General features: G+C 40.4%; 2 protein-coding genes and 1 long non-coding RNA gene across 3 annotated transcripts; all 3 read right to left on the bottom strand.

Annotated features, from left to right (window-relative positions):
* Nucleotides 1-485: 485 nt before the first annotated feature.
* Nucleotides 486-1,727, bottom strand: LOC145456278 (uncharacterized). Its single transcript, XR_013920553.1, has 3 exons — nucleotides 1,690-1,727; nucleotides 1,199-1,301; nucleotides 486-1,002 (listed from the first exon to the last, which is right to left on the bottom strand). It is a non-coding gene; the product is annotated as an uncharacterized LOC145456278 (long non-coding RNA).
* On the bottom strand, nucleotides 486-19,587 carry LOC145456273 (serine/threonine-protein kinase PRP4 homolog). The gene is made up of 15 exons (XM_080334352.1): nucleotides 18,828-19,587; nucleotides 15,784-15,903; nucleotides 15,207-15,314; nucleotides 14,724-14,819; nucleotides 13,644-13,749; nucleotides 13,077-13,197; nucleotides 11,496-11,655; nucleotides 10,591-10,707; nucleotides 10,230-10,371; nucleotides 8,911-9,100; nucleotides 7,420-7,607; nucleotides 5,191-5,375; nucleotides 4,034-4,128; nucleotides 3,871-3,975; nucleotides 486-2,000 (listed from the first exon to the last, which is right to left on the bottom strand). Exons 1-15 carry the CDS (start codon nucleotides 19,541-19,543, stop codon nucleotides 1,723-1,725), a joined length of 2,727 nt encoding a protein of 908 aa, XP_080190478.1. The 5' UTR covers nucleotides 19,544-19,587; the 3' UTR covers nucleotides 486-1,722.
* Nucleotides 19,588-23,473: 3,886 nt separating this feature from the next.
* Nucleotides 23,474-27,643, bottom strand: LOC145456274 (kelch-like protein 9). Its single transcript, XM_080334353.1, has one exon. It carries the CDS (start codon nucleotides 25,675-25,677, stop codon nucleotides 23,788-23,790), a length of 1,890 nt encoding a protein of 629 aa, XP_080190479.1. The 5' UTR covers nucleotides 25,678-27,643; the 3' UTR covers nucleotides 23,474-23,787.
* Nucleotides 27,644-27,679: the final 36 nt, after the last annotated feature.

Genomic DNA, 27,679 nt, shown 5'->3' with positions numbered 1-27,679 from the left:
ATCACCTATCTCACTATTGTAACTGAATATATTTTGTGCCGTACTGTTATTTTGTCAGCGATCTTGCAGTGGTATTGTAGATGTATCATACAACTTCAAATGGTGATAGCCGAAAGCACGCTACCATTGGATCAAATCTACCTTTTGAAATTACCCGAGTACTTTCCAGAGCTTCTGTACACTACTCCTGCTTTAAGTGGCTTTGCTACCTGTTGAAAATAAATACTTGTACCCGCTAGCGAGCAGAAATTCCCGTTATTTCTACTTGCACTACTTTGACGAAATCTGTTTTATAGTTTATGCACCAATTTTGTCCGACTACACGAACTAGGACGAATTGATTAATAACAGAATTTCGGAGTAAATGTTCAGTCGATCACGGTTTACAACCGCATTTTGGAAGTTTTAGTAAGCGACCATTATATACCACGTCCGAGCCTCAATATTTGGATACACCCTTCCCAGCACCATACAGAATACAAAAATCATCCACATTTTTGCCTGTTGCCCACTCAGTAAAAGCATTGCTCCCAATTCATAGTATCGACGCATAGCATCTTCCACTTCCCAAACGTAAGGTCTACCTTGCTCGAGTCGGTCCACTCCATCTTCCGACTGAACCCATCTGCAACAAAAACATGCGTCACACTTTCTCATCATTTCCGAAAGCATACAAACCCATTTCGCAGAAAATCCTGGCACGCTAGACCATCTCAATACCACCTCCGCCGAGTCAAAGCGCATTCTCCCGCGAGGAAGTTTGAAATAAAGAAAAGCCAACTGTTAGCGACTGCCCAGAGTGTCGGAAAGCTAAGATTCTAGACGCACAACCACCTCTCGAGAATCGGTATCACAGAGCAAAGCGAAAACTACCCTACAACACGAAGCTGCGTTGCTGTACCACGTTAGCCTAGAAAGTCGCTCACCACAGCAAGCAAAAGTGCAGCCGCAGATCCGCGTGGCTCATTCTAAACTTGATATCTTGAACGTTGAGCGCAGATGCTGAAAATAAGGCAGCAGTGATAACTTCGTACCTATCCTACGAACGCCCTCTCGGTTCTAAATCAAACGCGCGGTAAACTGACCGCCCTGTGGCGGCAATCAATGAAATTTACTACAAAAACAATCGAGTTATACACAAATAAAACCCATCACAAGCGACACAAAAGTAATACGCCTACTAACTGCGTATGTTTACCATTGCAGTTCAAAGCTTGGCAGGCGGGCGCGACAATAAAGCCGCCCGATTCTACGTAGTCACGCGCAAGAACAGCCGGGTTGTGCAGGTATAAAACTCGCCCCTGTGGTAATATAAATTGCGACCGTTATTATAGTAACAAAAATCACACACAAAGACACATGCTCGGCTCTTAATCCTAATCCGACATCAGAGTGCGAAAAACGGACATCTAGATATCATATCAGAGATTGAAAAGACATGTAAAATGTCGTTGGGATCAGTACACGCAGTATGCGAGACGCCAAGCTTGCGTAAATGCGCACCGACAAGTATTCCAAATCGGTTGGCAGAGGCGGGTAGCGCATTCAAAATGGTACAGGCACGGAACTCAAAATCATTAGTCACATCCCATAAACGGCAATGACAAATCAGTTTTATATACGGAAGTCCCTTCGGGCAGACCTGTACATCAATCGGCGCACTTCCCAACGAATTAGCTACTAGATTACCATCTGTCTTTAGCGCCGGGTAAAAATATCCCATCACGCCACCCGTTCTTGCACGAACGGATGCATGAGAGCGTTGTTTACCGTGAACCGTTTGGCCGGGTCCAGCGACAAACATTTTTCTAGCAAGTCCTGCAGTTGGGTTATCTTTCGCATTTGGTCTTCCGGTATGCGGTTAGCAGATTGGCCTCCGAGTAGTTCCTTGCGGAGGTCTACGGTCGGGTTTACGGCCGATATGACGGTGACCTTTTCGCGTTCGGTGACACGGTCGGTTTCTTGGTAGAGGAAGTTGAGGCTGGAGTCGAAGTGTTGCTCTGGAATCGACAAGTCAAATCGTCTACGCGCAAGCATATTGTGTTGGGATGGAGATTTTACTCGCCAAGTCGTACTGCTGTTAGTGGATCTGGAAACTAACCCGGTTACTCTTGACAAACGAATGCGTAACAGATCCCAAATTACCAATTAGAGCTGGGCAAAATCGAGTACCTAGGGATTCGATTCTGAATTGAGTATCAAGGCTCCAGTCATTATTTAAGCACCCCTATGAGGATGCTGTAACAGCGATGATGTCATTCAAGGAGAATGATAATAATAGCAGTTATGTCATCACTCATCAAAAATAATGTTGTATTCCTAGACCATGACAATTTCACAGTACTTTACGGCAGTGCTATCTCTACCCACATAATGTCCTTTCCGTGAATATTATTAGACATGTGCGACATGTTTTGGATGCTGAGGTAAGATCAAGGTTTCGAGGCTACTATGGCGGGAATATTCGGAACTATATTTTTTGTTGATGATATAACTCTTACTATGGAGGGCGTATATTTCCGTTACATGAATATATCGATCTTCACTGCAATTGTTTGTTACAATATCATAAAGGTTGTCAGGATGAATACAAACAAGTCTAATCGATGCACAGTCCATCGGTACAATCAACATTTTCTGCCTGTAGTTTCAAACAACTAATTAGTAACCAGAAATGGATTAAGCAACGAGATACTTATTAGCTTGATAGCATTCGGTTCGACGTCAGAAGTACATGAATTGGATACTGATTCTATCCATCCAATGATTGCACATCTTTTAAAAGAAAGCATATCCGTAAGTAGCGGAATAATCAGTTTGCACGGTTTGACCTCCGGAGGTTTGCTATTGAATTTTTTCAATTAATGTAATAAAATAATCCAAGATATATTACAGCTGTTCAAACAGATTGTTAATTGATTGGAAATCTGAGGCAGAAAGGCATACAGCTACAAACATATTGAGAATCGTTATAAATGGATAATAAGAAACACTAAGTTGGGACCAGATCCAATGAACTAACCAAAAATTGAAATAATCGAACTATGATTACCGGAGCATGTAGAATGTCTTGTCTATGTTAGGAAGTGCGGAATTTAATCCATCCGGCAGTGAATTAAGTCCAAAAATACAGCTTCGAGTGGCAGATTAAATGCCGAATATCTAAGCCACATTATCCTGCTGCTGCCAACTGCAACACTACGCTACGTAAGAAATCATATAGAATATATCATCAAAACAGTGTCAGTGTTCGGCAAAATTCATTCGATATGAGCCATCGACAAGCTACATTACTCGTCAGGTAATGGAGCGGTTTTAGAGCTGGAGCGGCTATGTATTGGTCGGCAGGTCAATGTACGATAGGTAAGTCACCGATCAATTGTATTGCAACCAACACAGACACCAAAAAGTAAGAGAGCAATCATACATTATTATCGATGACGGTGTTACGTCAATTTAACAATGGTTTGCTTATGGAGAAACTGAGTTATGATAGTGTGCAGAGAGAAACTTGGGGTTGTGTGGACTGCAAATTGTTAGTAACTGGTAACAAGTAATCCTGAAATGCAAGGAAAGCATCATAAGACAGTCAAAATATCGAAATCAAACACTGTTACATTAGGCATTCAGGCTTGTAATTCTAGTAGGTCCTCCTATCAGTTCAATGCGTGGTACGTGTCTTAGATATCGGCTTTGTATGGAGAATAGAGTAATTTCTCTTTGTATCAAATTTTATGGAGCCGCATACACCCATGATAAGCTGGGTTTGGTGATGACCCCACGCCATCGCTAGAGACTACATTATCACCAGTTGATACATCATAAACTCAAGTACACGCCAGAGCATACGGTAAATTGTATAAAAATCACCTTTCAGTGTCCCTTTCCGTATTACCCGATGCGGTATCTTCCCTTTCAAGTCCATCATCAGTTTCAGCATGTGATTGTTGGATTTGCCGGGGAACAAAATTTGACCTGGACAAGAAGAATCAACGTGACGGAAAGAAAACGGGGCGACGTGAAATTCACTCACCCGTGTAGAGCTCGTAGATGGTGCAGGCGACCGACCACATATCGATGCCATAGTCGTAGGCCATTCCCAAGATGATCTCGGGAGCTCGGTAAAATCTGTAAGGGGAAACGAAACATATCGAAATCCGCACTCTATGTTTGCAAGGAGTATAAAACGGAAAAGTATCTAAGGCTGAGTTGTAATGACTCGAGTCATTTTCTGAAATATAAAAAAAGACTCGGCTCGAGCATTTTCTGTATTTACTCGACTTGCACTCAAGTCATTTCGTATGGATCGACAAGTCATATGACTCTAGACTCGGTTGGCCAAGCTAGGCATATCGTTGTAAATTCGAAGAATACCAAGCTACCACATTATCCGTATACCATCTATAAGTACTGGTGTTTGTAAAATAGGGAAGATACTGTGTCTATTGAGGATAATTACTAACTTATGAACGCATGGCATTCAATATCCCCCAAACAGGACGGTAATAAAGCATGTGGAACGGGATTGAACTCGAAGAAAATGACTCGGTCTTCAACCTTTGAACCCTGACTTGGTGAATTGAAAATGACTCGACTCGAGTCAAAACCATAAAAGTAGAATCGACTTGCGACTCAGGATCTTGTGACTTGGCTCTTAGCTAGAATTTGGTATTCAACAGATTTAATCACACGAGGTCAGTAATGAATCACTTCTACTTTTTCAGAGTACTCTAGTAGCTTTTGCTCTCTTGCTACTCCAATTACTACTTACTCAAGCGGATATGTTTTTGATTACTTTTTAGGCAAAGCTGCTTACTATTCCCTATTTGTATTTTTAAACATAGAAGTAGTTTTGGGAGAGATTGACGAGTAAAATCGTCATAAGAACGACATGAAATAGCCTCCCGTATCACGATAACTGAATATATTTTCACACATTGCACCTATCTGTAGTGCAAAGCACTAGCACTTTATTGCTGACTTCTTATTTGAGGATCTGTGTCCCGGAACCAGCCACTAAAGATTGCACGGCGTAGAGACCTCAAGTGTCTTATGAATTTCCGCAACAAAACTCGTGCCACTTCATAATAAAATATATATTCTCATCGATCCCCTGCGCCCGACTGGCTACAGCAAAATAACAACTATTTTATCGCATAGCATAACACCTTATAATATTCCTCGAGTTACCTTGATACAAGATAAGGCGTAATCTCCATATCAGCGACGTGAGAGGCGGACCCAAAATCACAGAGTTTCAACACAGACTTGGTTTCGCTCACGAGAATGTTATCGGGCTTGATGTCGGCGTGGAGAATATTACATTTCCTGAGCAGTCTCAGAGCCAGAAACAACTGTTGCGTGTACGATCTGACCTGCAAAATAGAAGGAAAAGCTGAATAAGAACGGAATTGCCAATAGTGTGAGGCAGAAAATACTGAAATCTGACGGCGAAAACATTATCGACAATGGAAAAGTATTAGCCTTCGAGCATCACTAATGACAGCACCATACGAGTATGGATGATGCGGAACGTTCGAAAAGGTACCTTTCATGCGACCACAAATACATCAAACAGGAATAATTTGGGAATATCTGCTTGGCTTGTTTCATACTATGCAGTTCTCTTGTAGCATTTCCAGGAAAGCAGAAATTAGATTGGAATTAAAATTAGAGCAAAGAAACATGTCTGAAATTAGAATTATATCAGCGGTATTTTGCTATAATTAGTCTAACTAAACAACTAGAATTATCTAGTTGTCCAAGTCTGTTCGCAGATACGTCATTTCTAGTAACTGGTGTCCTTTGTAGCTTTATACCCGGGGCGGTTGTGTGGCCCGCGAGGTAATTCTCGAAATTAGTTACAACATCAGGTATAATTGCAAGGCCAGCAAAAATTTGATTAGCCTGACCGCGAAATTTGATGATGACATCAGTTCCGACGCATTGGCGTAATCAGAGGCCAGCCACATTTATCGCAGATCTTCGTATATGACCATAAAGTAGAATATTTCGTAGCAGATTTATTTGACTTGAAATTTTTCTTAGCACTTTGCATGATTTATTGCCACCCGATTTCTTGCATTTGGCATTGGAGCCCCCTCCTGAAAATCGTAAATACGCGTATTTTACAGAATTGAGTCTAACTATGTTCGCAATTAGAAGATAACGTGTCGTCCAACATGCTACTTCGCGTGTGCGCTCGCAGCGAGATCGGCGGCGATGCAACATTTGCACAAATGGTGGAGGCATGAGTGTTCACCGAAACCTCTCATATTGCTATGTCTAAACGCCGAATAATCCAGTGGTATACAGACGCAACCCGCAGTATATGCAAGTTAGGGCTGTTCAAAAATAATCTGTTTTCCTGAATCGTGCTGGCTACGTGATTAAATCGTTAGGTTGCCTTAAGAAACGACGCATGCCAAATTTCAATTCATTCCAACCAATATTCGCGGGTTTCTTACAGTTTGAAAATTTTGAATTTGCCGAAAAATGCAAAAAAATTTTTTTTCAAATTTTCCTTCCAACCCCATGAAATTGTTGCGCTGTCTTCAAAAACAATGCAAAACAAATTTGACTCAATTCCAAGCTGTAGAAGCGGAGTTATTCAAGTTTTCCGATGATAATTCTGGGATGATCCACCGATCAAGGATATTCCCAGAATTATCAAAGAAAAACTGAAATAACTCCACTTCTACGGCTGGGAATTAGTCAAATTTGTTTTGCATCGTTTTTGAAGACAACGCAACAATTTCATGGGGTTGGCAGAAAAATTTGAACAATTTTTTTTTGCAATATTGGGCAAATTCAAAATATTCAAACTGTACGAGATCCGCGAATATTGGTTGGAATGAATTCAAATTTGGTGTGCGTCGTTTTTAAGGCAACTTAACGATTTAATCACGTAGCCAGCAAGATTCAGGAAAAAGGGTTATTTTTGAACAGCCCTAATGCAAGTAACATATTTATTGATGGATTTCATCTATTAACTTTGAAAAATGTCGCGCCCCACGCGAATAGGACATGAATACGCACTGCACAGTCGAGAGTTTTCATGACATAATTGTAATCAATTGTTAAAGCATAGTAATATAAGTCTTGTTTTCAACGTTACCTAATTCGGTCTTACAGGACGACTAAAAAAATGTTATCAGCATTCAAGTGGCCCGTGTAATGGTTCGTAAATCTCGTGTGGCCCTTTGGCCGAAAAGGTCGGCCACCCCTGCTTTATACTATATGTTTTGGATTCCGTGATGAGACCGGTCAAGGTTTCCAAGGCTTTCGTGTCGGGGAAAAAAACATTAAAACTAATTTTCAATAATAATACAACACTTCACAGAAAAGGCGTGTAATTTTAGTATTCGAAAAGAATTGTATCAATCACTGTGCCAGGCCTAGTCATCAGCCGAGTCTTACCGCCTTAACGTGTAGGCCCACGCTCGCGCCGTACTTCTTCAACAATTCCCTGAGATTCATATTGAGCGACTCGGTGACCAGACAGAGATGGCTTTTGTGTTGGAAGTGTCTGAACAGCCGCAGGCAATGGTACCGGTCCTCGCGGTCCGTGTCGTTGAGCTTTTTCAGAAACTCCAACTCCTTCATTCCTGAAAAGAGAGTCACGAATGATTAATTGCGTATAACGAATAATTAATATCCACTCAATCGTGTAACATGTAAAATCTGGTGTGGACTATATACCGCCCACAATGCAACGACGCTAAGCCAGCTTGTGAAAAGCAGTATAACTCAACAGTAGCAATGTTGCAGACATTGACATCCTTAAAAGTTCAAAAATTGACCTTCTAGAAATAGAAAATGGGGAGCTGTGTTTTGATTGCATGCCCAGCAAGCAATCAGTGACAAGGATGTACAAATGTACAGTAGGGCTCTTCAAAAATGACTTTTTTTCTCTAATCGTACTGGCTACTACTTGATAAAATTGTTAGGTTACCTGATTTAAGCCTACACACCAAATTTGGTTCAATTCCAACCAGTGGAAGCGGAGTCATTGCCGTCGAAAAATTTGAATTTGAATAAAATAGTATTTTTAGTGGGCACCACTATAATAAATAACTAAAGAATAGGTCACCGTAAATACTATTTTATTCATAATCTAAATTTTTCGAAGTCAATAACTCCGCTTCCACTGGTTGGAATGAAACCAAATTTGGTGAACATCGTTTCTATAGACAACCTAACAACCATGGGGTGAACAGAAAATTTTCAAATTTTTTGCTATTTATTTTTATATAATAAATTGAAACTTTCTTCTCCTGTAGCAATGCGGCTACTGGCTGGAATTGAACCAAATTTTGTGTGTAGGCTTAAATTAGGTAACCTAACAATTTTATCAATAGCCAATACGATTTGAGATAAAAAGTCATTTTTGAAGACCTCTAATGTACACGTACAGCACACTGGGTTACCTCAGAAACAGTCAATGCACACGGGACAAAAGTGCATGCGGCACTTTGGCATGCCATACTTGAGCATTTAGGTTCAAGTTCGGGTTAGTTCAAGGGTTAGAGTCAGCGATAGCATATGGGATAATTGTGGGGTTAGAGTTAATTCAAGATGCCGAAGTGTCACACGCTCAACAGTGATTTTTCATTGCATCGGATGCTCAAATGCCGGGTAACCCTCAGGAACACATTCGATTATTCGAAATTTTACGCCAATGATGACATAATTGACATATTCGATGACATGATTGTTGATATCGAATGCTCTTTCCAATCCTCTACTACTTGCTGATAATTATCCCTGACGAGGGTCAGACGAAAACAGTCAGGTTTATTTCAATATGAATATATTATTAAATAGTACAATGTACATTATCGATATGAAAAAAATATTAATTTCCAGTGGAGTAAACTCTCGTACCCATAAGCAAAGCTGTCGACTCACCTGTTTTGTGCATCAAGTCATTTCTTCGTATAATCTTGATGGCGCACTCCATATTGCCGCGAATGGAATCGCGTGCGCGGACCACGTTACTGAAAACACCCTGCCCGGTGAAGCCGTAAACACTGTAACGTTTATCTAACATCTCCCCGATGCTGACGCGATAGTAGCCTTCCGCGTCCGTCCAGTTGTCCTGAAAATAAGATCCAACCACCATTCAAGACACGACGGATAATCGTCACTTCGTAGCATAACACTCTCAAGCGCCGGCTGTGCTGCTCTTGATGAAATCGAAATGATTGACCTATGTATATGTAGACACAAATTTTTAAACACACTGTAACAACGTGGTCCCCTTATATTCACTTAAGAGTAGAAGTTAGGCCGGTAAATTCTACTTAATTACAAGCGGAAGAAGATCTGGAGAGAACTCAATTTTCAAAAAATAGATTTGGTCGAGGTAATTTACACCTTAAGCTAGTGATTCCCAAACTGTGTGCCGCCACAGATTCTCAAGCGTACCGCGAATATTTTTGGATAGTTCGGAAGGGAACCGTATAAGCATTTTCAAAGGCCCAGAAGACTTGCACATGTGACATCTTTAACAGCTGATAAATAATCACGATGAAACCCATTACGGCATCGTAATATATCAAGCAATATTTCAGCAGAATATCAGCGTACTGATTCACGAAAACGCATATTTTACAAAAAGAAAGCTGTTTCTATGAAAGATAGTGTGCGATTGCTGGCCGTCTCCCTCCAAATCGCATTCCATGATCAAAATCATGTAAATATTTGCATCCTCATAAATGAACATGGCTTTTCTTTTTGACCGAAATTAAAAGCTTTGAACGAGCAGCACTGCTTGGAATCAATGAGGAAATGCAGGTATGTCTGGCAACAGTGCAGCCTCGTTTCTGTTGTATATGTTCCGTTCATATAAACAACTACATCCATCTTTTCAAAGCAAATTTTCTAGGCCTAAGCGTGCCGCAAGAGTTGAGCAATTTTTCTAGTGTGCCATAAGCAGGAAAAGTTTGGGAACCACAGCTTTAGGCAGTTAATCATTTTGCAGCTAACGCTACAAAAGGGTGCGATTTCCTGAAATAAATTCAGTTACCATGATATAGGCTTGTTTCGCATGTTTATTAACTAGTTTGCATAAAAAACAGTAAAGTAGAAATAGCCTAAAAACACAACCACTTTGAGCATGTAGTGCAAGTTGGAAAAAGTACTCTAAAGTACCCAAAAAGTAAAGTAATTCGTTACCGACCCCCTCGGACTACTGTTGCAGTGCTACCATTACAGAGTTACCGTACCTGCAGCGTGGGGTTTTGAATGTTATCCCGGAGACCCCGCGCTTTCATGTTGGTGAGACCCGGCGAAAAGTCTTCAGAGAACATATCGGACCCGGCGTTTGTTTCGCCTTGCAATCTTTTCTCTTGTTCACTCTGAATTGCCCTGAACAAAATGAAAAGTACAATAGCCAGCGGCCCATGATAGACATTGTCTGTCGCATTAGGTCTGTGTGAATATCAGGCAACATATTACCAAACAACAACAAGATCATTTCATTTTATAACAACCACAATATTCAAGTGTAGGTAAAACAAAATCAAGGGAATAGATGCAGGGAACTATTGCTACCGAGCTACTCATAAAACTACTGTCGCATCTCACTTGTTGATCTGGTCCAACTTATCCTTCAGGGCGGCTTCAAAATCAGCGGCAGTCATATTCTCGATATCCTCGGCCAAAGACTTGGTAATCATGTCATCAATATTAGGAGAGGGCGATCTGGCAATGGTTTTCAAAGAACAACATAACATACGCCACCTTTGCTGAAAAGCAGCCCACTGTGCCATCAATGAGCCGACAACACAGTTTTGGATATAGTTACGGCAGCGCACCGCAGACTTGTTCAACCAGCAGTTCAGTTAGTTGATGGTCAAGTAATTACCGTTTTTTTTATTAGTTCTAGTTCTAATTGCACATTTACTTGTCAACAACTACAAAAAAACGTGTCGTTGCTTGGCGTGAACCGTGATACACCGGTGTTCTGTTGTATGATGTTCTAGCAGCCGTCGTTAGCTCAGCGTCAGCAACACCTGAACACTTGATTTAGTTTATCCTGTGTTCTATTAGTGCTACATGTATGATTCTTCAGAAATTTTGTAGGACCGCTGTTGAGTGGGAAGCCGATCCAATTCCGATAAAATTGAAATAGATAAGTTGCTTCCAGTTAGTTCCAGTGGTAGAAGCGAGTTTTGAAAATACGGTAGTTTTTGCATGTCTCATCGACCAGGGTCTAATGGTCAATGCCGCTGGACGACCTTGGCTTCACAATTTGGTACAAATCAGGTTTGGAACAGAAAGAAGCACGACTTTAGTGATGGCTATATGTCATACCATAATCTTTAGCAGCCACAAACAGGCGCAGTGTCCACTACCACAAGGTCATTTGTTCAGTGTTGACCTCGACTTATCTGATATTTTGCCAGTAGGCGAAGCTGTTCCTTCCAACAGCCTGGTAACGCCAAGAAAATATGCTTGTCCTGCATAGCAACCGACGGAATGATACACACCTGGTTCTCGACGCAGGCGCGGGCGACTGGGACGCGGGGGGAGATTGATTCGAAGTTTCGCTTTCCACGATGGCGGTCTCGTCCTCGATAACCAGTTCCGTTTCCTCCTCCTCTTGGCCCATTTCCAGCAAGCGCCGTGCGTCAGCCACCGCGCTCAAACCTTCACAGTCGAGCACAACATTATTAGTGACACAACACGCTTGACAAGAAGCCAAATAACAGATCAAGTATCAATATAAGGGTATGTAGCCAATGATATGTAAAGTTGTAGTATGCACCTTTAATGTGGCGACCAAAAAATAATTCTACACTACATGAAGACATAACTTGCTGTTTTCGACCATACCTTTGTGACAATGGTGTGGATTGATCACGACTTAACAGACGTGTCGTATTCCGCCAACGCCCTGTACCTTTTGTACTAGATCAGTGGTTCTCAAACTTTTTCAGGCACGCCCCCTTTATGATAGTGAAAAATTTCGCGACCCGCTTATCGTCATATCACAAAATGCAACCAGAATGCTAGCAATCCCTACATATAGTTTGATGGCATTGAAGGTTTTGACTGTTGATGAGATAATTCTAAAATATGACTTTCGGACAATGCACAGAGCAATAACAATGAATTGTAGGTAAATCGCGCGGAGTGTTTTTCAGTTGAACGCAGCTTCGCGTCCCCCTTCAGATGATTTCACGCCGCCCAGTTTGAGAACCACTGAACTAGGTGATTCGGATGTTGTGATACAACCAATTGAGGTTTTAAGGCTACCACGTTGAGATAAAAAGTATCACAACTAAATTCCGGTTGATAATATAAACTCTTAGTGGAAATAGGTGTGTAATTTAGGAATCAGAAAAAATCGTCTACGATAACTCAGCTGGAAGCATAACAATTAATTCTTGATTCAGATCTGACAAGATAGATTAATGCTGGTATCCATGACTTCCCCGCTTGGCAATCAGCATGGAGGGGTGGTGCAAGACTTACGAAAGCTTCACCTTTCTTGTCCAGCACCATATGCATATCATGTACTCATGGTATGCATATGCAGATGCACGGATTGTGTGCATGTATATCATGAGTCGATGTGTATGCCGCAAAAACATCAAGGACAAAATAAACTAGGTCATGCTCACAATCGAAAAAACAAGAATCCGACAAACGACACTTGGAAATTTTCAATGGAAGAAGAGGCAATGTTCGTGTCGAAGGTAAAAACAATTACTCTTGTGACGTTATGGAAAGTCAGAGTCGGTCATGGGTAAACTATAAAGGTCTATACGCTAGTGTACTGGTATTCACATGACAAGTACAGTGTTTTTATGCAATAGCACAAAAGTTTCCTGCTATTGCAGAAGGGTTTCATGACATTTTAACGAGACTTGGCACGATTGGATAATGCCTTGGAAACATATCTTTTTGGATATGTTTTGCATTAGCAGCTGTATACCTTTTTGCATTGTCTCAAAAAACTAGGCTGCAACGACTGCGCAATTAAACATGACAGCATCAATTTATGGATGAACAATACAAACGATCAAACGTACCAACGTGATTTAACAAGAAAAAAAAACACCCACCAGGAGTGAGGCCCTTTTTCTCCTTTTCTGCATATTTACTGACGATGGCCAATCTCTTCTGCCTGAGCTTTTCTATCAATGTCTCTTCGTCTTCTTCCGACTCAATTGCGATGTCACCGACCTTGCATTGAAAAATTGAAAAGTTATTACAAACAAAATAATTTAATCAAGCAAACGTAGGACCCGATTTCGCCGACATGTCCAAATCAGCTTTTCATTATTATTTATGCATGCAATCATATGACTTCACAAGAGATATTTTGTCAGTGTAAACTAATATCGAAAAGAAACAACTGGTAGACACATAAAGAGATTATGATCAAGTTACAGCTAGCAATTCTGATATCAAATTTGATTCAACATACCAATTTCCAACACAGCCCAAAAGCAACATAATATATGTCCGAGTTTATCAGAGTCCGGTGTTATTGTTCAATATTGAAAAAGCATTCATTGAAGGAAAACAGGCGCTAAACAGATTTTGATATTTGACATCGAAATCTACTGCACAAGTGCACATTCACAGAGCATTGCTTGGAATCAGAGCATGAAACTTAATAAGCATACCTCGCTATCACTCGAGGATTCCTTCAATCTCATTCCTTCAGAGAGACTTCCCTTGAACTTGTCCTCGTTATTGCCAGACCTCCGCCGATCACGCTCATTGCCATACCTTGCAATTCAACGGATTATTATGAAATGCTTCGATACAAAAATATAAAATTGTGATGTTCGCATACTCATCGTCGCAGTGGAATCAAAGTGACTTAATTCCAGTTTTCAAATTTTGAAGGTCCGTATTTGAAACTTGAAAAAAAATTTTCGGCCATATCTTGGCCATATTTGGATTTGTATAAAATAGTTATTTACGGTGCGCACACCTATAATATAAAGAATTGGTCACCGTAAATACTATTTTATTGATATTCCAATTTTTTGGACGGCAATAACTCCGCTTTCCACTGGTTGGAATTGGACCAAATTTGGTGAACATCGTTCCTATAGACAACCTAACACTTTCGTGGGGCAACCGAAAATTTTTAAATTTTTGATCATTTATTTTTAATAATATATAGAAACTTTCTTCTCCTGTAGCAATACGGTTACTGGCTGAAATTGAACCAAATTTGTTGTGTAGGCTTAAATTAGGTAACCTAACAATTTTATCAAGTAGCCAGTACAATTTGAGAAAAAAGTCATTTTTGAACACCTCTATTGCACATTCATTCACACACACATCGTAAATTTTGCTAGGAACAAATCAAGGACATGAAGGGATTAGTGGCGTTCTCAATAGCAAGGAGAAAAGTACTTCTAAAATACAATAGGTCCTGTCAAGTGAGCAAAATTATAGACAAGCCTCAGGGTGCAGTATATCTGTTAAGTTTACAGTACGGAATTGATGTCAAACATAACAATGCAATAGCCAATCACACTGATATCGAAGTTCACGCCCAACTGCCCTAACTATATAGTTCTGGTAACTCGCATTTCCGAGTGTACTGTGTATGGTTTAGGATTGCAGCTGATAACACGCACAGCTTAGCTCTGACGAGTAACATAATCAATATTCGATGCTCGGTGACATTATGTCATGATATTTTCTTTTAATTTTACTAAAAAAATTAACTGAATGCCAGTTCGAACCTGCTATCGTTCCTGTATCTCCTGTCCCGATCTCCTGGACGAGACATGTGATGTCTGTCCCGGTGACGATCCCGACTTCTCGATCTATGCCTTGACCTGGAAGCGTTAACAAAACAATTCCGAAAACATTTCCAAAACGACAGAACACAGGCAAGGAAAAATGTGGCGACACCAAAACCAGAGCTGGAACGACAATTTTCGCAATTAGAATTTACAATGGCAATGCTGGCGACTCCATACTTCGAAAAAAATATTACAACGTAACACAGTCACGAAACGAATACAATGATGACAAAGAAAAACATTACAACCACAAGTTCTTATGAAACGTGCCGCATTGATTACTATTACAAACAACGTATGCAAAGTACTGTAAACAATTTTACGCAAAACAAATGGCAGCATTCGATTTAAACCAAACAAATCACAATACATTTAGCACATAAGGTACTAAAATAGATACAAAGTTGTGAATCAATTTACCTTGGCGATCCACGGCGTGACGAATGTGGACTCGTATGTCGTGCCGGATGATGTCGTGGGGGACCTCTTTGATCTCGGGATCGGCTTCTTGACTGTTGCCTTGGATTGCTACAACAACATAGCATGTTATTTCGGGATACATTGATTTGGAGAGGATACAAAAATACAAGCGACATCCAACATTGGTTCAAGAGCTAGAGGTGTGATAATGGGTTGCACTTCTGAAAGCTGTCAAATGAGACATTTGGAACTGATGATTTGAATTTTACTTGGTGAATAGGAGTTGAGAATATTGGATATCTCACATTATTTGTGAACAAATCATCAATCGGATGACTCCTATCATTAAAGTAATGCATTTCAGCGCTTTGTAAGGCTGCGGTTATCATGCTTTGATGGATGGGCATAGTTATTATGGCCGAAATGATAACCCGGTGCACTAACCCCAATATCATAGACATACCTCTATGGGGCAAACGGCTACAATGTAGATTGCGTTACAAAACTTCAAACTCACAGGCAACCATACAACACAGTACAATTACAGAAGACAGGAAATGAACCATGCAACACTAACCTCGAGTTGGGAGGCCGCTGCAAATCGCGGTTTCTTGAGTCTGAACGTCTCGACGATGAGCTTTTATCAAGCCGGTCACGGTGCGCTTCTTGGTGGGAACGTCGCTTTTCGGAAGAACGTCTGAAAGACAGGCAAATTATGGATTATGAACAAGGGAACTTATTCACGATCATTGCAAAAAAAATTCAAACAATAATTCAACTTTTACATGACACAAAAAATTGATTGGATACACATAGCGATGTATATTTATCAAAGCATAACTGACAGGGGTGTCGACAGAGGGTTGAACCAAAGACCCCCTTTAACCCTCCTCCCGCGGTCGGCCTCAGGACCGAATTTTAATGCATTTAGAAAAAGATTCATAAAATCTGAACCACGGGACTTGAACCGACGCCTAATATAACGCTGTAATCAGGAAACAGGCGCCTAACCAACTGAGCTACTCTCAAAGCGAGAGAGAAACAGGTGATGCCCCTATACCAAGAAGTGTTCTCAACTTTTTGAAAATAAAAGAGAATTTGCTTCTTGAATTTGCTGCTACGTCATACACGGAGCTGCTCGGGATAGAGTCATCGCCTGACTGATTTCACAGCAATATCAGGATTCCAAAACGACCTGAGTGAGGTTCTTACGATAATACAGTCGATTGTAACGAGTGCTGATGTACCGATGGCTACAGCTGGCTACAGTGTGTTCGACGCCAGGCGTCTCGCATTCAGCGCACATACACGCGCCGCGTGTTATTGTTCGAAAATGACGTATCGCGGACGTTGAAATTATTCATTTCACAACGCCGTTATATGGCAATCGCATATCAATTCTTTGTACGAGATAGTGTTATGTGTTGAAACGAACTTTGCCGTTGTAAAACAACTATAACTGAATTGGTTGAATGGACAGGTAGTCATACCTGCAATATGAATACACATTCTTACTGATATTTTAGTTGGCATTTCAAATCAGTTTATCAAATATTATGCAAGCCATCGACGGTGGTGGTCTAGACAAACGCTTCGAGACAAGGCCTATCTATTGAACAGATAATAGGCATCCACAACCACCTCAGCTATCGCAGAAGAATAGTGGTTTCTGTACCACACGCGCATCACAGCAATCAGTTTCGAAGTGTTTTCGCGACAGCAGACTCTACATATCTATACGATACATCTATACGCTAACTTGACAATCGACATTCAGCCATATTTTGGTAAAAGAATATAGTATATTGCATGATACAACATATCACATAATGCATCACGCGTGGAATACAACCGCAAGTTGAAATGGTAACAAACTAAATCTAGCACCAACAAATGGAAAACCATGTCATGGGTACAATGATGGCTTCGTATGAAACAATGTAGATGATGTAGTATATAGTATATATTGGCGACTCAACTTATTGCAAAGATATACCTTGTTTTGCGCAATCTGCAACTTGAAATCTACGCTAATTACAACAGCAAAGATATTGCGGCATGTTATTGTTTTGGTAATAACATAGTATCCCCGAAATGATTCATTTCACAACGCGCCGGTATATGTACTGAGTACTCGCATTTGTCCATTCTTTGTACGAGATAGTGTTATGTGTTGAAACGAACTTTGCCGTTGTAAAACAACTAGGACTGAATTGGTTGAATTGACAGAGTCATACCTGCAATATGAATACAGTGCTTCACTGATATTTTATGGGCGTTTCAAATCGTGCACTACCACGGGAAAGATGCACAACATTTTCACCAGAAATGTCGTAAATTTGCTGTCATATCAAGAGCGGAGATCATGTAACTCACTGAAGATGGTAGTGTTGATGTATTGGTATGAAAAGTACGAATAATCCATATGCGTAATCTGCAACAGCAAGTCCGCGCTAATCACAACATGAAATATATTGCTAAAACCCAATCATGTTATTTCGTAAAATATGTTTACTTCCAATTCGAATAATCTGTCCTGCGACCAATGTTAGATATAAGCATTACAATAGATGGGCGATGACATAGTCAACAGCTGTTTGGCGAAAAGAGCTACATATGAATATGACGTCTGTAACGGAGATGCGCTGGTCACGGGCGCTGGTTTATCTCGCGCGCGCACATGCACTCGAGCGCCGCCGCAAGTTGTATTTTGCGCAAAACGTTTTTGTGTATTCAATCGGCATTTTGATGAGGTTATTTCATAGTCTAATAGGTTATTTATGGCTCGACGTATGCGTATTGATACTAGCTATCCATCTGAAATAGATGTAACTTTCTGCGACCAGTATAACGCAAGATATTCGGGATTAAGTGAAGCGTGTTCGTGAAAATATAATCCGGGCTCATGCATGAGCCAACCGCGTAGCGAGGGTTAAGTCCTTCATTGTTGTTATCTCAGAGAGAGTTATCTGCTTATCCCCGATTCTGAATGCATTGGCATATTGTGCAAGTTGTTGTTGTGCTCTGCATCAAGAACCAAAATCTTTATCATGCACATTCAGTCATCCCGAAATTTGTTTGTGATTCGCTTCCACCAATCCCCCTTCTTTGTGAGTAAGTCATTATTCACATATCGGTACTGAATTGAATAAAATCTATATGTATATATATTTTAATATACTGTAACTGGCACATGTTTATGTGTAATGTGCATAGAGACTTTAACTCATGCAAGATTATCTGATCCGTTGCTACATTAACATTTGTATATAGATTTAACTCAATTAATCCGTCTAAATCTAAGTAAGTAGATTTTGCCCACTTGCACTAATTACTCGATTGATTTATAATTTTAGACTAGGCTACTTCTATTCAACAGTTTTTAACTATAGGCGTGGAAATCACCACTTCCACTAAAGCACCCAACCATGACTACTCTGATCAATCCTGCCGATAAGCCACAAGAAATTTATTAATATTTCCAGTCTACTAGTTACTATAGATTATAGTTCTCTGACTACTACCGCAAAAATTGCTGATATCTTTACATCTAATGGCAGAACCGATATCTCTTTTCTGCGATATCGACTTGGTCGTTGGTCTCTACTATTTAACGCTCACCTGTCATTGCCTCTGTCAGATTCTTGATCCACTTTTCTCTGCAGTAACGGTGGCTTTGAATGAATTCGCTCCGGTTTGCTTTTGGGCGGTGGAGACAACGACACCTTCTTCTCTTTTTTCTCTTTCTTTTTCTTTTCTTTTTTATCCTTCTTCTTTTTCTTTTTCGAATGTTTTGGTGATTCTTCGGCGACCCCTTCGTCAATAATTTCTCCGTTTTTATCCTCCTGCTGTGATTCGTCAACGACCTCACCATCGGACATATCCACATCGGCATTGCTGAGTAACGCGGCCTGCAAGAGAGCCTTTTGCTGTTCAAGCTCGGACAAAGCGCCTTCGACAGTTTCACTCCCACCGGTATCTGCTTCTACAATAGCCGGTGAACTTTTCTTGCTGTTATCACCATTTTGTTCTTCTCCGTTAGAATTTTGCTTTTTCCGCTTCTTCTGTGAAGGTTCTATATCGCTGCCGTCGCTTACTTCGAGAGGCGATTCGTGTCGTTTTGAGGAATGTTTTTTGGCTTTCTTGTGCTTGTGTTTGTGCTTTTTGGGTTTGGAAACCTGCTCTTTGTCGCTATCGCTTCCGTAGTCTTCCACTAAAGATTTTTGTTTGGATTTTTTCTTATGCTTGTGACTCTTTTTGACTTTTGGGGCGATCTCGTCTGCCAACGAATCGTCCGTTTCGGACGCTGGTTTTGTTTCAGGGTGTTTAGATTTCATATTGTTCTATACATAAAAAATGAATACAGACGTTCAGGAGCTATAAATGGTGTAGGCCTACTGTATTAAAAAACAAGTAAGCGGTAGGCCTACATGATTGTCAATTATTTTAATGGGGATTAATGGATTACCGGATATAATCTTCTTAACATCACAATACAGTACGGAAAATACAAAAGTATAATGTTTTTGGTACGTTCATATGTATTCTTATCATTTCAAAAGATGGCATGGGAAAGAGGTTCATCAATCAATGAATCAAACAGCCTTATTATAATATTGCTTTGCTTTGCCCTGAGGTACACTACCTATACGGCTACTACCGTTTTCAGATAACACCAAGATGTCATTCAAGATTATCTGCAACACTTTCACGGAACATTTCAAGATCCTTTATGGAGAATTGACATGTGCTTCAGCTTCACTTACTATATTATATCAAATCAAACCCTTGTTGCAACGCCTTAATCCGAACCAGACACCAAAAATTTCAAATCACAGACTACACAGCCACAGCGTGCGACCACATTAGGCAACCTATTTGACTGATGCAGTACAGAGTACACCCTGTCGTTTCATCACCGATTGGCCGATTGCTGTGATCGGCGTTCCCTTTACAGCGCCATTCTACAAGTCAAAACACAAAAGCTTCAACTCAACGCAAGCAGACTGCAGAGCGACGCAAGATTTCGTATTCATTCCAATCTGCATCTGGTCATCATGAACAAATTGTTTTTCTAGTCGGTAAAATGAAAGACCAGTATCTTGCTACGCCGGCAACGGGATGTCTCCCATCTCACAGTAACGAGACCCTTTTGCCATACTGCCGACAGACATTGCGGCAGTAACGCACGAGCCAGCAGTGGATCCTCGACCTTGCATTATCATGCTTGTGAAATCTGCTGCAATGCTGCGGGCATCGATGTCGAGCGACCTTTTACGCTGCCCAACATGCGATCGCGCCGTCTGCCGATTGTCCAGAAAAAGTGATCACACGACGGATCATTCTATTGTGTTTATCTGTACCACGCAATGCACCACATGTGTCATATAATCAACAGAAGTACGATGTGGTAACGACCAGCCTCACATCTACTGCTGTCTAATACTCATGGCCTACGATATCAACTGCATAATAATGATATCATACCTCATGCTATAAGCCGGTCAAACGGCTGCTAAACATATCTCCACCACCTCCAGTATTAGCTAATTACGGAATCATTCTAGAGCAGGGGTTCTCAAAGGGTGGGCCACAGCAGCATTTGAGGTGGGCCACAAAGCTATTTAGAAAATCTTAGAAATAATGTAAGTTTAGTGATATTTGTTGTATTAATCGCTAAGAATATATTCATATTATCTCATTCTACGCAGGCTATACGTACGACTCTGATGAGACGTGGTGGCACGTAGAGTCAGCATGTTCAAGTCGAAAACGGGAGGGAGAAACGGCAGCTTTTCCCACTGGCTATGACAACCTACGGCTAACAGCAACTAAGATAATTTCGAGTATATAATAACTGGAAGGTAATGCTGAAGTAACCAAGTATTCCGGCAGGGTCAATGTCGTGTGCCGTTGAAAGGGATGTGCAATAAATTAGATGTAGGCCTATGGATCTACTGTACTTATAGGCAAGTCGTATTATTGTAAGATAAAAATAGCCATAATTGCAAATTATTATCAACTTTTGGTGGAGGTATCTGCACCACCGCAACGAATCGTAATGGATTGAGGATTTAGCGGAGCGTATTAATCTTTGGAGTCGGTTTAAAATGTCCGCCCTGGAAATCATTGTACATAATGTAAGAGTCACATGAATTGATTGTATCACTTGATTGAATATTCTGACATCGCAACTTCAGTTGGTTTGGTACAAGACATACAATGTGCATTGTACAACAGCATACATATTAAATAAATCTTTCTCCACTTCTCTGTAGTACCTCATTCCCCAATGAATTGTTTGAAGCTGACCCAGCTGGAGTGGCCGCCAGTAAATACGGATAGATTGCAATTCGAAATATAAAGATGAAATAGGTAGTGTAACATAAAACTGAAGCGAGCTCATTGACATACAGTAGCACTTTCCTACTCGAAAAAAAACTGAAGAAGTCGAAATTCGTTCAATTATAAGAATAGTCCTGAAACGTCATGGCTTGAGTAGTGGACAAAACCCAGTCAAGTACTTCGACAAAGTAGATGTACTTCGTAACTGACCATCTCTGCGAGTAGGCTACCACATACCCTTCTCAGGTAACAGCAAGAGCTGTTATGATCTATTTCAAAATGGTTCCAAATGCACATCACACAGAAGCAACAGAATGGGGAGGTTCGCTCATCAACCCAATTCGTCATGCTGCTCGTTTGCTCACAATATCAAGCCACAGGGTCGGTAAACGCAACAAGAAGAGTACTGGTTGTCCGATTGAACACAGAAAGATTTCCTTATTTTCAATTGAAGAGACAAGCATATCTTGGATGCCACAAAACAATGAATCTCCAATCTGTAGTAGGCCTACTTCATCTTCTTTTAGTTTTAATTCAGTGTGCATCCCTCCTTTTTAACATCGCCTAGGCCAGGTGGGTGTCTGATTTGGAAGACTACTCCAAGTCGTTTCGACACCTTCCTATCTTTCATTGTATCGCAGTCTTGTGGTGTATTGAACTGACAGGGTTGTAACCAAGTCACTAGGCTCCGAGTCACAAGTCAATCTCACTTTTATAGTTTTGACTCGAGTCATTTTCAATTCACCATTGAGTCAAGTCCGAGTCCAAGTCAGCGAAAATAGGGTCGAGTCCGAGTCATGGTATTATGACTCGAGTCCAAGTCAATGTGTTGACTGCTCAGTTTCCTGTTAAATAAATTCTTGTTAAACCCACTTTTTATGACTACTCGGTGATATCGAATGGTTCTCATTTATAATATACTAATTTCCTCAATTTTAGAAGTTTCTGGTCACATTTTAGAGTATCAGTACCAATAGACGTAATCCCAATAGGGTGGTTACTTTACTATTCTTCGAAATTACAATGAAATGACGGTCTTGGCTGTCTGACTCTCGAGTCATTTCCGTATTTTGAGAAAATGAGTCGAGTCATCAGAAAATCGTGACTCGAGTCATTACAACCCTGTGAAATGATGAAATTATTAGCAATATATTGCATTGAATAGTACTTATTTCCCACCGATCTTACTGTGAAAGTAGGCTTACCATACTTAGGACATTTTCGGTAGCGAGTAAAACAGAACTAAAATTGTTACGTTTGAGTTTGATGATGTTTTACACTTCCTTGGTAGTCGCAGCCAAAAGTTACCAAAACAACGAAAAATTTACAATAACAGACACAAAAAAAAAGAAATAATTTTTCTTCAGATTCAGCCCATGAATACGTTGCAGTTCCCTTAGCGATTGCCAATAAGGAAGGATCATTTTTAAAGAGTTTGTGAGGATTTTTCACAGGAAATATCATTGAAACTATAAACAACCGTCAAGATGCTTGAAACTGATGCTACCAGTAGGTCCTCGCATGTAAAAAGGCCCAGATATTACAGAGAACGTAGGACAATGTTGACAGTAACAATCAAGAAGGTATGGCTGGTCAGGTAATTTGCTTCTGAACGAGTAATTTAGCATGTTTCATTGCTCTAGTAATTTTTTGGAAATGAATACGTCTCGCCTAAAAGTGTTGTTGAAGTATAAGCAACTAGAGAATGTGGGCATTTTAAAGCGTCCACGGAGGAACATCCACTTTTTTTGAGAAAGGAGGACTTACTCCTCCTAAAAGATGATATATGATAATCCTTATCTGAAAGAAAATATCTCGTCTTCTGATCAAACACGTCAAACGATAAAATGAGACTCGGCAGCTGAACTACTGCTCCGATCAAGTCTTTCTTCAACCAACAACAGCTGCACGCATGCGCAATATTTTGCAGAACACCAGTATAATGTATTATGTACGAGAACTGTGATAGCTTTACAGATTGATGTTACATCATGAAAAAATGAGCTGTAGAGTAGACATGTATACTAAAAAGATTCAATGTTCTTCAATCGCATAAATAAATAGTATATTTTCACATCCCAAAAGGACTATAGGTATTATGGATGGGTGCCAGCCCATTCACTCCGCAACCGGAATTCCATGAAACAAGCTTCTGAGTTGGCCAGATGTTTCGATCTTATCACACCGAAGATGTTAGATCCATAAAAACATTCAGGCTAGATTCTGCGACATTTTTTTAAGGCATAATATCCATATCATCATCAATCTGCATCATATTCACGTTATTGGTGTATCTGGATGGTTGGTGGGACAAATCCGATAATAACGTCGCTGGTATTCGCAACGCACAACATGCAACGCTTGTCAGTGCTTCTGGGAAATCGACAGCTTTCACCCAGGTGTCCCTTTCCGGGTCGTAGCATGCAACTGTCCGCACATCCTTTCTTTCTCGCCAGGTGTGACCCCCGACCACGTATATTTTTCCTTCAACTAACGCTGCTCCGGCTTCGCTCTGCCCGGCAAATAACGGAGCTACATCAGTCCACTGTTCCGTGTGAATGTCAAACATTTCCGTACTCAAGACATCACGCCGTGCGCCATTCGTTTTATTATTCCCACCGATGCAATATAATCTTTCTCTGTAGGCTACCATACAATGAAGGCCACGTTCCGTCTTTAATTTTGGTTTTGGTTCCCACTTGTTGTCTTTTGGTTCGTAGCAATATACTCCTCTTTGAAAACCATCTGAAGCAAATCCTCCAGCGACATACAATCTGCTGTTGCATGGGGCTCCCGCATGGGCACAAACAGGGTGAGGTAGCTCCGTAATGGCTTCCCATCTGTTCCGATCCACTCGATACCTCTCAGCTGATGACAAAGGGCCGCTGTTATTCCGTCCTGCGACAGCGTACAGACAACCATCAATTACAGACACTGCAAAGTCTGTACGAGTTTCTAGCATGGATGCCATTTTCATCCAGGTATTAAATCGTGGGTCGTACCGGTACACATTTGCCATTGCAGTGTTTCCATTGTTGTCGAATTTTTCCTGGCCTCCGACGACATACAGAAAATCATTTAATACAGCAACACAATGGCAGTATGCTGGTACATCCATTTCGCCAAGTCTCATCCATCCTAGCTCGCTATCGCAAACTTGCACCTCGCTAGAAACATTATTCGTGGACTCCTTTCCACCAAGAGCAACCAAACACGAAGTCAAAGAACGAACACGCATTCTGCCAGAGGTGAGAAGCGGTTGCTTGTGCGGTAACATATGATATTTTGTTGCTTCAAATAGGAGCTTCATACAGTCGGCGTCTTTTTGCATGTACATAATGGACTGCACTTTTTCATCCAAGTTCTCAGGGCTTATGAGTTGAAATCTGATGTTTTGCATGACGTGGTATACGTTAGCTAACCTGCCGGAATCGTGGGTCAGCCAACGATCCGCAGCGCGAAACAAGTCTAATTCATTATGTTCTTTGATATTATTGCTGGACAGTAATTTACAAACATCGTCTTCCGAAAGGCGCAAAAATTCTTCAGTGCTGACAAATTGGGTAAAATTACTTAAAATGTAGGTAAACACGCAATCCTCGACTTCTTTCAAGTTGAAAAACTTTGCTACGTTACAAATGTCGACACAATTTTGGAGGTTCACTTCGGAACGCATGAACTTGGAGCAGAATTCGACCACTGACAAAATTTGGAGATGATTAGCAGCTGACAAGATATCTTGCATGTTCTGCACGTCGAGGTTGACAGATGAAGTGTAAATAAAATTGAGAACATGCTGGAGGCCAACAGCGCTAAAGCCACGGAGGCAGATTTTATCTTCACGGCTCTCCTTCATTTCAGACGTGAACATAGAACGGAAATAAGGACTGCAAGACGCCAAGACCACTCGGTGCACGTTGAACTTGTAGTCGTCCACAACAAGTTGTACGTCGCAGAGTGCTTCGCTTACCCGCAAGTCATTCATCCCAAGAAGTACTGCTTTCTCATGGGTGTCAGAAGTGAAACATTTCTGTCCTGCCGAAGACCCAATGTGTTGTGCAAACGCGGTTGCTGATGGGGGCTCATTCCCAGATGTTTCCAATTTCAACCGATTGTTAGCCGTCATTTTTTATATGAAATATATAATCTGTAAAATCGTAACTGTAGACATTTTTTATCACAATTGGTAACTCATTCAAGCAAAGTACCGCATATTTGATTGTTTAAAGTGATCTCAGCACTTGCAATGTATTAACTATTATTATTATTACTGGTACCGGCATTAGAAAAGCAATTACTTAGATGATAAAACGTATCAGTATCATAGGCATATTACTAAACATATTAAAATCTTCGTAAGCTTGCATCATGATGCATTGAGTCCAAGGCATGCTGTAGTTCCAAGGATCAATGTGAGAGAAATCGGTGGCTTTGATTCTTGGGTTGACGTGAAAGTTTGCATATTTCAGCTCACTATGTGTCTTGATGAATTATCCATGAATTATCCAAATGAAACCCTTGTTCCATTAAGGTTTAAAAGTGAAAGGATGATGAGATGGTGATAGGCATAGAACATATCCAAAATAAGGCCAATCACTGTGACATGATGCACAATATGATCAGTCCGCGCACAAACCCAAATTGAAATCAAATTTCAAATGTTTTCTATAGCAATTTTTAAATCTAAATATGACTTTTTCATTTCAACATTGAAATATCATAGATCTGAAATAATGAGATGTTTTAACACAAACAGTTTCCACATGATCTGTAGGCGTATTTCAAATCCGAATCAGAAAACCAACTATTTTCCAAAGTTTATCACTACATGCAGTACAAGGACAGCACATGCAAAATAAGGTCATACGCTACATGCAGAATAAGGACAGTACATGCAAAATGAGGTCAGTTACAGCATGCAGAATAGGCTTATGAGCCTGTATGGAATCGGTGTCCTGTGCTCACACTATGTTTTATTTTTCAATTATTTTTTATTAAATTACTTTAACTTGGAAAATCATCGCTGCTCTTCTGATATATCAGACAAAAAGGCCAGCGATTCCAATCAGGCCTATGACTAAAATATGTAAGGTGTCTCAAAAAGTAAATGTAGTACATTATTGTTATACGAAACGACAATATTACATTCTTTTGTGTCATATTGATCATGCAATCTTGCAACCCCTCAAAAAAGAATTGCTCTAGATTACGTGTAAGGTTATAAATTGTGATCTGACCTGCATGATATTAATTCATTTGGAATTGGTGGTGAACTAGATTTAGCCTTTTCCGACGTTGTGCACAATTTAGATTGAAATATCAACTCACAAGTCAGCGTAGAGATTATTGATATCGAACCGCTGGTATTCATTTCCATAAAAAATACGATATGCTACGGGGTTATGTCTGGCTTACCATAATTTCCAATATATTCAAACTCGACCTGCAAGTTCATAACTTCGGAGTTTCCCAGCCCGGTAACAATTTCTATATGAAACATAGTTGTGCTGCACTAGAGAGAGATTACCGGACCACGATCTTATATACGACCTATCCTTCTTCAGAGACATCAGACATGCCATCACCTTATTCGTATCGTTTGTATCACTCAACTGTTATCTTCTGTATTACATTCCATTCAATGTGCATGCCTCTCCTCTTCTTTACATTGTCTAGGCCCGGGTGGGTTTCTGATTTCTCTATACTCCAAGTCGTTTCGACACCTTCCTATATTTCCACTGTATCATAATCCTGCGGTGTTTATGAAAGGGTCAAATTATCAAGAAGAATTAACTGAACTGAACTGAAATAAACTAGGATATAGCGGACTTCTGAATATGGTTATTTTGTGACTGGTGAAATTTATAAACAGAAATAAAATCGAGATCCCATAGATCCCAGTATTTTCATTGCCATGGATAGACGAGGATACAAAAGTTTAGCACGAATCTAGTATTTTATTTACTTCAAGTCGCAACATAAAGAGGCATATTTTATAGTTTTTGATGGCCCCTCACCCTTACTTTAGTGTTGCGCCGTCAAAATGGATCCATGTCGTCATGGGGTTGTTCAATTTAGTTCATTGTCGTTATTATTTGCCTTCCAGTAGTCATAATTTTACAACGGTG

Source organism: Botryllus schlosseri, chromosome 14 (assembly GCF_051294905.1).
Source record: "Botryllus schlosseri isolate E-star chromosome 14, Bs_hap1, whole genome shotgun sequence".
Classification (NCBI taxonomy): domain Eukaryota; kingdom Metazoa; phylum Chordata; class Ascidiacea; order Stolidobranchia; family Styelidae; genus Botryllus; species Botryllus schlosseri.
The sequence above is the reverse complement of the archived record's forward strand: the minus strand, read 5'-3'. Positions and strand labels throughout refer to the sequence as shown.